General features: G+C 43.4%; 1 protein-coding gene across 1 annotated transcript; it reads left to right on the top strand.

Moving 5' to 3' along the window:
• Nucleotides 1-752: 752 nt before the first annotated feature.
• Nucleotides 753-14,080, top strand: LOC117644239. Its single transcript, XM_034383513.1, has 8 exons — nt 753-806; nt 1,523-1,558; nt 3,256-3,464; nt 6,286-6,409; nt 9,692-9,842; nt 10,820-10,845; nt 13,394-13,569; nt 13,973-14,080. Exons 1-8 carry the CDS (start codon nt 758-760, stop codon nt 14,078-14,080), a joined length of 879 nt encoding a protein of 292 aa, XP_034239404.1. The 5' UTR covers nt 753-757.
• The last annotated feature ends 1,766 nt before the right edge of the window (nt 14,081-15,846 follow it).

Genomic DNA, 15,846 nt, shown 5'->3' with positions numbered 1-15,846 from the left:
AGTTTCACTTCAAACGTCGTTTTCTCGAAACGCCATTTTGGACCTGGTGCCCACGATTGCGGGCGCAAAAATTGAGATAATTGAGTGTGGTTTGCGGCAAAATGTTTCTTAAACTTGTCGCTATCGTGTGAACCTCGGATATGGTCGTAGCATGTACAGGGCCTGAGCCACAAACACGGAAACGTGAAAAATATGGTCAAAAAATGAGTTTCGTTTTTTGCTTCTAAAAAAAACATATTTAGGATTGTTTTTCCGACATGTCCGTGGTTCACACGATAGCCACATGTGTCCTGATGAGAAATTTTGAAACCCTATGTTTCAGGCTCAATCGAGGGCTTCACAAAGTTGGGCAAAGTGGAGCCGTGTCACCGAAAAATGAAAATGGCGCCCACCCCCCCTTCCCGTCGCCCCCCCTTGCTGCCGTGTACTTTTTTGGTTAAATTGACATATTTTATGCTTCAGAATAAAATTTCAACCCATTACCTTCGTTACTTTACTCAGAATAACGTTTTTACGAAGCCTCTGCATTTTCACTGGTGTGCCCCCTTAATGAGGAAAAAGTCAGTAACGTGCTGAGAGTGGATGTCTTAGTCTCCTCTCTGGACGGGTTTTCTGAACTGATAAGGAGCTGGCTGGCGGCTGTTGGCTTGCGAAGCGGGACAATGACACTAGCAAATCAGTGCACCGACACTTGGGATCTCATAAAAGGCCCAGGCGAGCGATCGAGTAGCACATCGGTCTTTGCGCAACGAGCACGATGGCGCGTCTGGCCTTTCTCGTCATCGCCGTCGCGGCGGTTGCCGCCGGTGAGTACCCCACAGTGGGCCAGAAGACCGGTGGAGGCGGCCAAAACTCTAGACGCGCTTTGAGCTCCAGAGTCGCTAAATGGGGCTCGAACAGAACGTGTGACCCCACCGGATTGCTCTTCGAACGAGGAATCCATTGGTGGGGCCACACGTTCGGTTCGAGTCCTATTTAGCAGTGGGACAAGTGGGACTAAATCGTTCACTCTTAGACTCGTTTTGACTTTTCTCTCTCAATTATTGACTTTTTATCCGTTGTTTAAAAACACCTTCACGAATGTTAGGTTAGGCTTCGGCGCGAAAGTGTTACTTAGCGTTTTGAGCAGCAATAACAAGTAGTATTTCCTTTGTAGCCATGTAGAATATTGTTCAATGTAAAGACTAAAATAACATCAATTGGATATTCTTGAAGTCAATTGCTTACGGGCACTTTTTGCCAATAGCAAATTGGCCATGAGTCAATGTGACGAACAAAATCTTACCTAGATCTTGAGAAAACAGCACTTTTTATTGCAGTGTAAAAATAACTCTTTCCGAAAGGACAAAAAGTCATAACAGTCTGGTTTGTTGGCTGAGCGATAGCGAAGCCCGTTACTCCAGTGCGGTTGAAAAGTTTTGTCGGTCTGTGTGTGTGTGTGTGTGTGTCTGTGTGTACAATGTTAGTCTTCACGCTGACCATTTAATTTTAATTACTTACTTTTGCCTTTTTCTTTTTGCAGGGGTCAATGGAGGCAAAAAGCAGGACCAGTTAATTGGTAAGCACTGAAGGCTGTGCTCGCGTTGACGTCGGAAGGAGCTTGAAGCATTGCGTCCCGCACCCACACTCAGTAGGGTATTTCCGCGACTCTCGAAACGGGAGGAAGAAGAACACAAGAAAATACTCTCTCAGCACGTTATTGACTTTTTCCTCATTTTGTCAGTTACTTATGCAAGTACTTTGTGCAACCATAATACGTGCTTTTCCTATTTTTTAAAGAACTACTTAAGAAATATTAAATAAGGTACTGAGAATTTTGTTTCGCACATAATTTTACAAAGGAAATTAGTCATACTTGCTTAGAAAACACTTAATAGTATTATTGCTGTTTATACGAATACGTAATTAATGAGGAAAAAGTCAGTAACGTGCTGAGAGGGTGCGCAACTTCCGTCCCGTCGCCGGAAGAAGGGGGGAAGATGGCTGCCCCTTGAACCCCCTCCTCAGGCAAGGGGACGGAGGTTGTGCACTTAAGCCTGTGTTCTTCTTCTTCTTCGTTCCATTTCAAGAATCGTGGAAATACCCTAGTCGGCGCGCTCCTCATCAATTCCGTGTTTGAATTGAGTCCAGGGATCCTTAACTTACCTCTTAAGGGCATCATAACGTTATCATAAGAGTTAAAGTTATTACCCTTAACTTCCAACATCTTTTCAAAAGGGTAGGTTATTTTTAATACGTCTCGAATTTGTGTGGATATACTTTTGCAAGTACTTTCATAAGTCCGTACCCTTAACCTTTAGCGAACATTGTCTCATGTTTACGTTATGAAAGCAGTGTTAGTTAAATGTTAAGTTAAGGATCCCTGATTGAATCTCATTTCAGAACTTAAGGTGTTCCTTTTTACAATGCAACCAGATGGTTTTCAAAAGCATTTACATCAAAAAGGCTTTAAGAGCATTGTTTTTGTTGGCAAACACTATTTGAAACAGACGAAGTTGGTATCGAAAGAGTGATGGGTACTTGAACTTGTACTTGAACTGAAGCACTCAAACATGTCTCTTTTCACAGAAAGCCTCTAGTAAAGGGCAAAATTTGATTTGAAGAGAGTATCTTGGAAAACCAGAAACTGTTTTCGGCGTGGGCTAGAATGCGCTAGAATGTCCCCTACCACACTTCAAACCTAACTGCCTTACGCACTTACAAATGCATGCTTGCAAGCACACACTCACTGTTATCCAAGTTGCGATACTTTCAACACTAAAACGTGCGATAATATCCAAAATGTGATTCCCACGAATCATTGCTCCCCAGATGCGATGACTTTTGTATCACAAAATTTTTGCAATGATAATCGCACATTTCTGCAATGAAAGTAGGAATTATTGCATAAAAATGCGATGATGGCAACACAAAATCTGCATTCAATATAGTTTTTTCCAATGATCATTGCAGAATTCAGCGATGCAGCAGCTCACACCTTTTCGCAAGGATCATCACAGAAAAGAGCGATGAAATTTGTATCACGCTGAAAGTGCGGTGTGCATCGCAAGTGGAATAACAGTGCTGACGAACATATTTGGCCAAGTGAACAATTTCAAATGCCTATGCTTCGTGGAGTTAAACGGCGCCAAGTATGCGTCTGTAAGTTCGTAATAAGTTAGGCAGTTAGGTTCGTAGTGCACGTTAAAATGAAACGAATCGTGAAGCTTGTTGCGCAGTCTGGCTTTGCATTGCATGACATTGTCTTCGTCACAGTGACGTACGGCATCGTCCCCGACCCATTCCACTCGAAGAGCTTCTTCTCGCTGCCCCGCACCCTTGAGGAGGCTCAGGGCGGCCAGGACTACTGGGTCCCCTCGGATCAAAGGCCGCAGGACAACACGACGTCCTACTGCCGCGAGGGCGACTACCGCGTGTGCCTGCTCTTCGACCAGCAGGGCAGCGTGGCCGGTATCCGGCTGTCGGTGAGTTGACTGAATTTCTGAGAGTATACACACTATATGTTTATGTACAATTTTGTACGTGGTGATGCATAATTTTAAACTTGTGTGCCGTCGTGCACAACATTGTGCGTGAATTTGCATAAATTTATGCATTTTCACGCATAATATTAAGGGAGTATGGGGCGATTTGTAACAGATTTCGGAATTCTCTATACAAAATTAAGAACATTCTGCATAACGGTGTCAAACTTGTGCCAGTTGAGCAGTCTGGCCCTTCATCTAGACTGTGCAGCTCCATTGGATCAATCTGGAGTCCGTAATCTTTGAAATCTAAGACGTTTTCCAAACCCTTGCATGCTGTTACGAATCGCCCCAGCATGGGGTGATTTGTAACAGCCATGGGGCTTTTCATAACATCCTACACATTAAATGAAACATCGTCGGGAATGATATCTCCTCCATCAGTTGTTCTTCGGGTGTCCTGCAGACGTCTAAAAATCTACATTACAAGCTGGCGTTGACCGCCTCAGCATTAACTGATCGGCTATGTCAATCCTAACCTCACTTTTTTCAATTTTCGATGAAAGAATAGAATAACTCGCTTTAAAATGCATTTCGAGCTGTGTAAATGAATTGGAATAAGGCAGCAGATGATTCGAGAAATAATTCAAGCATTTAATTGCAAAAACTACTTAAATTCTTGTTTAAATACGGGTCTGTTACGAATCACCCCAAATGCCTGTTACGCAAGAAATACGTGCCCAACTATCACTGGACAAATTAAAAGCAACTTATGCCACGTGGTTACATTGTAAAGGGGTCACGCTTCAAGGCCCCAACGGTACTTCGATGGTGATTCATACCTGGGGAGCCTCAGACAGAAACTTCCTAGAACTCAAAATAAAAGATTTTTCCTGTTTGCCGAAATTTCGGTGTACCCTATATTTTAGACGCCCTCCAAAACTATACCTGAGCACCGATCACATCCGCTTCGATTGTTCAAGGACCCTGTACTTGAAGCGAAAGAGGGGCCATACTCAGATTTTCCTCTGCTCCCTCCACATAAATTAATAAACGCATTTGTTACGAATCGCCCCTGTTACAAATCGCCCCATACTCCCTTATGCAAATTCCCCACATGCGCAACATCGAGCAAGTGGCACGTACAAAATTCTACATTAACATTTAGTGTGTAATAATGAAGTCATTTAAAAAGCACTTTATAGCACTTGTACAAATTCCAAAGTTGTTGTTTTTGTTTTACTCGCCACCCATCTTTGTATTTGATCCAGGAAGCGAAAGAAGGGAATGACTTGACTTATCCCCAAATTGAGTTTTTATTTTATTATTGTGCCTTAGAATGGTTTACATCATTACACCAAATTATTTGACTGAATTCCAAGCAGTTTAGGAGAAAATCCACATGGAAAAAAAGTATAACTCAACTAAACCCCTTTTACAGTCTAAATTTCATTGGGAAATGGAGATAACTCTACCTTAGTCTACCTTCATGAGTCCGTTTGACAAATTGGCAAAAGGATATAACTCAACTTGTGTTTTTATGGATCTAGTGTAAAAAGAATCAACTCAACTTAACCCCCCCCCCTTAATTTTAAATTTCAATTTGGAAAAAAGAGCTAAGTCCAAAAAATACACCAGAGTAACATACACTTTATGCAGACCAGTGGCGCCAACACGTGGGTGCAGGGTCTGCGGCCGCAGACCCTGATTTGGGGTGGGTGGCTGGTTGCAGTGGTGGGTGAGGGAAAGGGAAAAGAGAAAGGGAAAGGGGAGAAAAGGGAAAGGAGGGGAAGAAAAGGAAAGAAGGAAAGGAAAAAGAAGAGAAGGCAAAAAAGGGAGTTGCAAGGGGCTGGATATCAGTCGCTCCCCCTAAATGAGATTTCTGTGGGCGCCACTGATGCAGACTATTGTTCCACTTGACTTGTCTCAAAATTCCTCTTTGTTTAGGAAATATAAGGTGAGCTGACTCTGTTTTCCATTTCAACGGAAAGTGATAAGTCGCAGAAATCCTCTACGGAGTGACCTTAAACTTTTCATTTTTTTTCCAAAATTTTACTAATGCTTTTTGAAATTATTAACATCTCCAACATTCATTTGTTTTGATTTAGTTCTCCCTGCTAACAGTTTCTTGTTTCTCCTGAAAAATGGCCAAAATTGAGTTATCCCCTTCTTCCGCTTCCTGGATCATTTAAAACGAAATAATTTGTACCTTACGTGCTCAGAATACTTCGTGAGGTTTAACGTGAGTGCTTTATTCACAAAGCCCAGTTCTTGCGTGCTTTCCGAACAAACTTGTATAAAATTGCACACGAGTTTGTTCAATTTCGCGTACAAATTTGTGCGAAATTTTTTGGCAGTAACAGTGACGTCTCGTACAAAATTTGTTCAAATCAATCATTGTGTAAAGCTTACTCCTTGACCTGAAACAGAGTTTCAGTTCGAGGATAATTTCTCCGCGTTGAACTTTTCAGTTTCGTTCTACTAGTAATTTCAAACGGTCGATGATGGAGTTCACTGAATTTAATAGGTATTAACTCACGGTCGGTTCTTCTCTCAAATGCATCAAATTGTACAGGCGAGGGAGTAAGTTCCGGTATTTCCGTAGGTGGCAGGTATGGACAGTCCGGGCAAAATGCTTTGGCCCAAACTGGTCCCGTTCCTTCTTTTCCTTCTAACGCGCTTTATAAGTTACATGTTGTGCCTGACAAGGCCGAAGCAGTTCATTGTCTAACGTAACCACCATGATATAGCGTAGCGAATATTCAACTTCCCCGAAGTGTATACCCACACCCCCTTCACTTCTTGGATTCGATTGTTCCAGGTGAACAGAGACGAGATCGAAGCATCTGGCTTCAACTTGGAGAGAGTACCAGAGTGGGAGTTCAACTGGAGCACAAGGCTTCGTGGTGGTGTTTACACTGCCACTGTGTACTTCGTGTCTAAAGGTGATGCCAGATATTCTGTTTGCAACATCTTCCGTACCGAGGGGGTAACCGCTCGCGTAATACCCTGTACACAAAAACCGTGTATTACGCGTAATAAACGTGATCGTAATACCATTTTTGGGTCAAATGTGCCAAATTTTGGCATTTTAAGGCCGTAACACGTGTAATATCCCCGTAATACAGCGTGGTACCGAGTGGTCTGTACACGATTTCTTGAAGTGGTTACCCCCTCGTTCCGTACTGACACACTCTGAATATGTTATAAGAAGAAATTTCCCGTCGAACGAAACTACGGAGGTGGTTTTGCTTCGTAATACGAAGGAAGGCTTTCCTTTGAATCTTACTATACTGTTATCCAAGTTGCGATACTTTCAACACAAAAACGTGCGATGATATCCAAAATGCAATTCCCACGAATCATTGCTCCTGAGATGCAATGACTTCTGTATCGCGCAAAATTTTGCAATGATCATCGCAACTTTCTGCAATGAAAATCAGAAGTATTGCAAAAAACTGCGGTGATGACAACACAAAATCTGCAATCATTGCAGTTTTTTGCAATGATCATTGCAAAATTTTGCGATACTCTAGCTCAATACACCTTTTTTGCAATGATCATCACAGAAAAGTGCGATGAAATTTCTATTGCACAGAAAGTGCGGTCTGTATCGCAAGTAGAATAACAGTGTGAAGTCAAGCGCAGGGAAGAAACACTGTGGGAAAAAATCACAGTAAATCCTGTGGTGATTAGTACAGCTTTCACTGTAGTTCAGAGTACAGGATTTACTGTAAGGGAGAGTGGGGTAATTCCGGACACGGGGTAATTCCGGACACTTCGATTTTCACTGGGTTTGAGTGAAGATAACTCAAAAGCCCGCCTAACAGAGGAAGATAATCAGTTTAAAAGGAGAATCCCAAATCGCCAAAGTAGGAGGTCAAACCGTTTGCCTGTGGTCGCTTCACGAAATTTGAGTACCATCAAAAATAGGCAAAAGCTGCATCTTTCCCTCGTATTTCCATGTACTTATCGTACCTTACCGTCAAGTTCAGTCCCATGACTAAAATTTTATCATATTGTATGATCATTGGACTTTACTTTGGCGTTTCGGGAGTGCTCGTATGGCTCGCCGTTTTCTTACAGTTGAACATCAAAGGTTTTCACTACCTGTGGGGTAAATCCGGACAATAAGGGTTATTTTCTTCAATTTCCCGCATAATGTTAAGGTAGTGGGTTCAAAATTGTGGACATGCATCCCCACCGTTAAGAAGGATAAAGAAAGAACGAAAAATAGCATTGCAGCTGTATTTAAGAGCTTTACTCAAGACAGTGTTGTCAATTTAGGGGTTTTGATAGAAATTATTCCTTATAATATGCTTTGAGTAATAATCAAACACTTCAGTTCGCAGCAAATGTCCTTTAACGCCTTCTAAAAGCATGCCTCACATCAAAACAAGCGAAAGTAAGCTCGAGTAGTGTCAAATTTTAAGGTCGTCCGGCATTGCCCCATAGGTCGTCCGGAATTACCCCAGCCTGGGGCAATTCCGGACACGTGCAGGGCTTTTGTTAGGCGCCTATATCTCCCTAACCGTTGCTGAGATTTGGCTTTCATGTATACCATTTTGAAGGTAAAGGTCCATACTTTACTCTCTTGTCATAACATTTAACCCAAGAAGCATATTCAAGCTCAAAGACCAAAAAGAAAAAAAGCGTCCGGAATTACCCCACTCTCCCTTACTTTTTGGCTGAGCGATAGCGAAGCCTGTTACTCCAGTGGGGTTGAAAAGTTTTTCCTGTCTGTCGGTCTGTCTGTCTGTCTGTGTGTCTGTGTGTCCGCACTACTCCTCCTGAACGGCTCGGCCGATCTCAATGAGATTTTGCACACTTTTTGGGTATGTCCTTGGCTCGGCACACGCGAAATTTCACTATCCTAGCTCAACTGGTTCAGTTTTTATAGCCGAAAAACGCCTAAAAAATGGCGAAAAATCGAGTTTTCTGCAGGCTGGTCACCTCTGTCTTGAAGGAGGGGGGGTCTGGGGGTCGGAGCCACCCAGCCTCGACAAGTTAAACAGTTACAAGGGTCAAGATCGTGTTATCTGTAGATGAAGCAACTCTATGTAGAATGAAGGGGGTCTGGAGCCCCCAGCATGCAACAAGGTAGAAGTAACCGACGATGGACAAGCCAATGCCTGCCGAAGGCAGGCTAGCGCCGCAGGCCAAGGTAGGTACGCTAGGCGCGGATTGGAGGAACAGGCAGCGAGACATCGCGAAGCCTGATACGACAAGACGCGGTCTGGCGTAAACCTACCTAGTTTTACAGGATCTACTGTACTTTTTTTACAGGATCTACTGTACTTTGTACGGGATTTACTGTTACCACAGGAGTGGAGTACGGAATATCCTGTACCAGGTATAGTAAATGCTGTAACCAGGTACAGTAAATACTGTGTCCTGAACAACAGTAAATCCCGGCAAAAAAATTAACAGGATTTACTGTGATTTTTTCGCACAGTGAATTCTCTCAAGCACTTAGATAGCCGGGAGAAGGGCGGAGCGGAAAACTACGTTTGAGCGTAGAAAGGAACGCCCGAAGGAAGAGGCCCAAACCTACGCTTCAATTCTTCCACTGCTCTTGAGGCGTAAAAGAGACCATGCGCTCCTTTCCTCCTACACTGGTAAAAGCATAAAGTTACGGTTGGAGCCATTCCGCTTGAAATGAAGCATACTCTGGAAATTCCCCGATGCATTAAAAGGGGGAAACTTGGCGGATGAGCCTACTGTTACGCTTGATTTCAAGCGTAAGCTGGTTATGTTAGAAAACAGAGGGACCCGGATGCTAATCCCGTTGGGGAGTAGTAAGATATTTTGTTTTAAATTCAAGTTAAGCATCGCTATAAACGTTTTTGAGGGTGCTGACGACGGTAATAACATTCAGTTTGAACCCGAATCACACACTAAATGTTTATATAGAATTTTGTACGTCGTGATGCACGATTTTACACCTGCGTGACGTTTTGCATAAAATAGTGCAGAAATTCGCATAAATTTATGCATTTTCACGCATAATATTATGCAAATTCTCCGCATGCACAAAATCGTGCAAGTGGCACGTACAAAATTCTGCATGAACATTTAGTGTGCAGGTTCAAGGTCCGTTAGAGTTAAACAGGAGAAACTCGCAAGTATTTTAATGTACAGGACGGGCCAAACCAAAGTTGCCGATTCGTATCGATACTTTTCCTGCATTTTTTTTTGTCATCGCCGGGCTGAATTTGTCTTTGCAGAGGAGCTTGCTGCTGGTGGCCGCAGCCCGAAGAAGAGCGACCCCACCGCCCCGAACGGCATCTACATCCTGCAGTCCGACTTCAACGGCTTCGAGACCAACCGACTCCACATCCCCATCCAGGAGTCAGGGGCTACGTCGGCCAACTTCACTGAGCAATTAGGGATGTAAAGGCCGGTAATATTACCGGTAAAGAACGGTATAATACGGTAAAATACCGTATTTTACGGAGACCCCGGTAAAATTGGTATTTTTCGGTAATTTTGAAATATTGACTTATTTGAACTTCTTTAGCTTCCATACGATTATACAGGACGTACGGACTGAAAATAGCGCTTCTTTTGAACTCTTGGTTTGTATCTGCCCTTCGTGCCACCCCGTGTACGTGTAAGACGTCTAGCCACTTAAAATTAACGTGAAGTTAATGTTCCCTTCTTTTGCAAAACTTGTGGAAATCCAAATCCATTTACGCGACCCAAATCTCCGAAAGGCAAATCAAAAACCTTTCTTTGTTGCCAATGTTCATATAATTTTAACTAACTTAAAATTGAAAAGAGGTAAATCTAGGGGTAGATATTTGTTAGACATTTGAGCTGAAAAGTGTAACGAACATTGGTATGGTTCTTGGACACCTTGCAGCCTTTAAGGAAAAAAGTTTTTTCATGGAATTGAGACAACTTACTTGGATAACGAGAAAAACGGCGCCCGTTTTGTTAATTCCTAAGTATATTTGGGCTGTTAACTTTGCTGCTCTACGCATTTCTTAATCCAGCCCAGTAGGAAGAAGTGAAAAGCAGTCAGATTCAAAATTAATTTGGGAGGGTCTAGTGGGAGAATAGTTCATATTTTTGACCCACAGGGTCTTTCGTCCTTGTCTATTTCAAATATGCGACATTGTCCTTGAGTCACGATGGTTTGCAACCATGTTTAGGACGATGCGGCCGATAATTAATGATACACCCTTACCCAAATGAACCTCTTTTCCCCCTTTTTCACAATAAGAACCACAGTTACCCCTTTAAGTCAAGAAAAATCAATTTTACCCAATTTTACCGTATAATACGGTAAAATACCGTATTTTACCGTAATTTACGTAACTTTGAATCTTACCGGTATTTTTGCATCCCTATGAGCAATCCTGCAACTTCGGCATGGGTACGGTTATGTTTCACTAACAAATGATCAAAAACAAACCCATGGAGCACTGAGACTGTCCAGTAACTGCACACTGAATGTTTTTGTACCAATTTTGTACGAGACATCAGTTTTTTGTGCACACGAACTTTTCGTATTGTACAACTGGCGGGCGTAAAATGTGCAGTTTTTCGTACGAAAATTTCGTGTGCACAAGAAACTGTGATGTATCGTACAAAATTGTACATACCATTTAGTGTGTGTCCAGTAAGTCTAGTAACGATAACCAGAATCCTGGTACGAAACACCAGACTGTCTGATAGTGCATTCTCACTTTTACAACCATAACTCTATTTAACGTGTACTCACGAGTACATTCCCACGAACGTGTACTCAGCTGCATCTTTTTTTATGGGAACCAAGGTGTTTGAGCACACTCTCCATGGAGTGTACTTGCGAGTACACACCAAATAGAGTGTACTTGAGAACACTATTGAAATGACACAGTTTACCACCGTTTTTTCGGTATACCTTAGAGTACAGATCATTCCTCGCAAGGTCCGATCCATGGGGATTTCGTCATATTTCTTTGTACCCAGCGGGTGGATGCTGTCAGCCTGACAAGCATTTTCAGGTTCATACACCGTCACATTCGTTAGAATGTTGATCCACGCTTAAACGAATGCGACACCCGCATCAAGTGGCCGCACGATGGCCGTGTCACGTTCAAACGAACACACAAAATTGAAAGGCGGTAAAATTACCACAATTGAGAGCGGTAAACTTGCAAAGGCGGAATCCAAATTTTACCGCCTTTGGGAAGGCGGTACTTTTTCAACTGCCCCAAAAAGGCGGTACAAATGCAGGTCTGGAGAAAAAATAATGTACGGGTCTTAAATGGCGGTAATAATTTATACCGCCAATGCAGAAAGAATATTCTGTACCGCCTTTTCAGGAGGGGAATCTTTATACCACCGGAAGAGGATGGCCATATAAATATATAAAACCGCTCTAAACCATAAGGTTGTACCACACTGCAAGCAAGAGTTATAATTACCGCTCATTGCAAGCAGTAAATTTTGTTTCCGTTTTTAAACTAAGAGGTCCTTGTTCACTTAGCGGAGCCGCTAACATTCAGTTTCCTGAAGTCAGATGTACTCACATTAATCACTGTGGCACTGCTTCTTTGATGAAATTAGCAGAAATGTTGAGTTAAGTCATAAAGCTAGTATTCAGACATGTAGCATTGTACACTGTTAAACTGGGCCCAGAGCACTGGAGCTCAGACCACAGACTGTGTTGATGAACTTCTATAAAATTTTGACAGTGTATCCACTTCACTCTCAGTTTCACAGTTGCTTCCATGGTAAAGAACAACCCTCGCCCACACTCGACCCCGTTGGTGCTAGACGTCATTGCCCAAAACTAGAAGAAACTGAATAATATTGATATGCATGCACAGCTACAGGCGGCCATTTTCTTTCTGCAACCATCTGCAACTTGTTTTGTTGACGCGACGAGTGACTGCGAATATCTGATAGTGTTATGGGCAGTTACGGGTCGGCTGTACGCAGGATATAGGCAGTATTCGCAGTTAGAGGCCTACAAAAACAAAAGCAGAACTAACCTGAAAATCATAAACAAAGGGCCGCCGTCGGTTCGTGTTTTTGTCCAATATCCATACATATAATCAAGTTTCCTCTAGTTTTGTGAGATAGAGACCTTTTGCCAACTGTGTCGTGCGTGGGCGAAGATTGTTTGCTACCATCCAAGCTACAGTGAAAGTGCGTGTAAAATGAGAAAACTGTCAAAACTTCATAAGTTTATATACACACTAACACATCTGTGCTCCACCAAGCCCAGTTTACCAGTGCAGAAAGCTACAAGATTTGATGCTATCTACTTTGGATGACTCAACCTGTTTGCCATATTTATCTTCTGAGCAGCAGTTTCACTGCTGTGCACTCAATCATGATTCATGTGAGTACATCTGACTTCAAGAAAACTGAATGACTGCTGCTATGCTATGCAAGTATGGACCTCTTAGTTTATGAGCGTCACAACTATCGTTTCTCTTAAGAGTCCCCAGTGGGTCTGACAACCTTCACGGGCAATTAGAAAAGTCTGCTATCCACACATTACCTAAGATATATTAACAATTTTGGATTCAGCGAGACATTTAAATCTGACCACAATGGTACAGTGTAGGCGGTAAATCAAACAACCGCCTTTTGATGAGCGGTATTGATGGCTTGTGTTTGGCGGTAATTTAGGTACTCCCTCTGACTGGCGGTACTGATGCAATGTTTTAATAACCCTCAATTATGGACTCAGCACTGATGGAATAGTTGTGGCGGTAAATGAAAGTACCGCCTTTGATTGGCGGTAATGATGGCACGTAAAAGGCGGTAAATTCAATACCGCCTTTTTTGATACATTTGTACCGCCTTTCATTTTTGGGTGAATGTGACATCGAATTTCAAACGAACGTGACAAAATTCACATTCTAACGGATGTGACGTCACATTCGGTCAATAACAGTGATAACGCCGGATTTTTTGGACGGCAGGCAAGCACTACTTCCAAGAGCTGCGCAAGGACGGCAAGTGCGAAGAGCACCGCCCCTACTTCCTGCTGTACGGCCCCAAGACCAAGGAGCTCAACGGCTTCGGCATCGCCCAGTACGGCAACGTCACCAACGGCGAGCGCCCGTGGTACGAGTATCCGACAGCGAAGGAGGCTAAGGTTAGTTCAACACGCTTCATTGTTTAGAACAAATTTAGTGCGAGGCATCACAGTCTTTTTTTGTGCACACGAACTTTTCGTACAAATCAGTACGTGATTTGGCACCAAAATGGGGAAGTATGTGGTACGTGTGCACTAAAAATTGTGATTTCTTGTCCAGAAATGTACATAATATGAAGTGTGTACAATCAGTGTGACGGGCGGGCTCTTCCTCACAATTTTTTTACGATTGTTGAGTTTGGAGAGTGAACACTGACCTTTTGAAAGCTTCCGAAAAGACTACAAAATTACATGATCGACGGCCCCTTTCACAATTTACTCGGAAACTTGGGTTTCATTTATTAAATCTGTTCACGAGCTTCTCGAGTCCTTATGCGAGTTTTGCACTTGCTGTGTGTTGCAGAAAATCGCGCCGAACTCTCCTGACTGTGTAGAAGACTGGATAAACACCCACGGCATGTTCTCGTTGCACGTCTACTTCGTTTCCAGCCCCTACTGGACTTTCTGCTAAGATGCTTGTGTTATGTAAAGCCCAAGTCATTTTCAATAAATGCCGATCCAAAACATGGGCGATTACAGGGTTTTACTGCGGACTTGCGATTGTGGAGCGGAGGCAATGAACGGACATACGACTCAAGCTGGTGTCTAAGAGGGCAACCGCCAATCACCCTCATCCTGCCGGAAACATCGACGAAAGTATTGTTTAAGAGTGAAAATTGTGTTGGGGTGGCAAGTTGTTGAGAAAGGCAATACTCTTCCTCCAACATTCTGATACAAGGTTCTCTTTCTGAATTATGACAAATAATGTTTTTAATATTTTCCAAATTCCAGCTATTCATAACAAAAGCTACTAAGGAGCCACTTCAAATTGACACAATGAAGTACCTCATGGAAGAATGGATAGACACGGTTGAGAGTGATGCAGAATCAAGAGTCCTAACACACAAAGTGGCTGCGCTCAAAGTTATACGGGAGCACTTGACAATCATGACAAACACATTAGTAGTAAGGATACCAAAATGTCACCGTCCGACATCATGGCGGGACAATGTCACCTCGGGGGGTGGGGGGTGTCGTGAGAGGGTGTAACCCAACTGAACCTATTTTTTTTTTTGGATTTTTTTTTTGGCGTTCAAGATGAGGGCTCTAACCCAACCTAACCTAAGTCTGGGAGGTCAAGATGAGGGCTCTAACCTAAGGCTGGACCGGGCATGGCACTGGAATGTCTCCCGTGGAAGGGTCATAGCGCCTGCGAGGTAGGCCGGGCCGCCGCGCTCCGTGCCGCGCGCCGCCTGGGAGGCAGGCCGCCCGGCGCGCGCCTGTTGGGTAGTCAGCACCCTTCTATTTCGGGGCCAGCAAAAACTTCGAAGACCGTCATGCCCAGTTTACAAATGGAGGTCCACGCAGTGAGCCCAAGATGGGTCTGGCAGAAATGTGGGACTCCATCCACCTCTTTGAAATTGGCGTCTCTTTCAACGAGAACGAATGGCTTATCTCGCAGCTTAATGTAATGAATGAGATGAGACTGCAAGCGGTCATACTGGCCGAGGTGGTCCTCGGTCTTGCCTGTGAGATGGGCGGTAATTTTCGGGACCAGCCATTCTTTCTCAAGATAGAACTCTTCGATTTCGTCAAGACTGTATTCATCTTGTAGGAAACCCTTTTTCCAGATCTGAACACTGTCAGTGGCTTGCGAGGCGACCAGTTCTTTCTGATTCCAGTAGTTGAGCATGAGAAGATGTCCAGTTAAGAGCGGACTTCCGCGCACTTCCGCACGTTCCGTGCGGACTGTGCGGAACTTACGCACGGAAGCGGAACTTGGCGGAATTTCCCCCCACTATTCTATTATTTTGGTCCAATCAGCTGTATTGGATTCGAAATAGCCCTGAAGCCTCTTGCTGTTGGAGATAATCCCAAAAAATTCTAAGTTTTAAGTATACGGTATCCGCAGTTACACTTTGCTGCCTGCCAATCCTGCCAATAGCAGAGCAGAGCAGAACAAAAGACTTCTGCAGGCAGCGGACGGGAGGCGGGAAAGCGATCAAGAAGCGAAAGCGAGCGAAAAAAATCTTACCGAATTTTCTCGCCAAGCGTGGCGTAAGTTGGATTTAGTTTTACTGTTTTACTGTTTAGAAGGAAAGTAAATCTTTCCTCTCTGCCGCAGAAATGGGCGATGATGGTAAGTTGGATGGCAGCAATCTTTCAGCCATGGCTTGTAATTGCGCCTAACCTCTCTCGTCATTTACGATATTCATTACATTTCAGCTCTCAACAGCC

This window comes from Thrips palmi, unplaced genomic scaffold (genome assembly GCF_012932325.1).
Source record: "Thrips palmi isolate BJ-2018 unplaced genomic scaffold, TpBJ-2018v1 HiC_scaffold_18, whole genome shotgun sequence".
In the NCBI taxonomy this organism is placed as follows: domain Eukaryota; kingdom Metazoa; phylum Arthropoda; class Insecta; order Thysanoptera; family Thripidae; genus Thrips; species Thrips palmi.
This window is presented reverse-complemented; position numbering and strand designations above follow the sequence as displayed.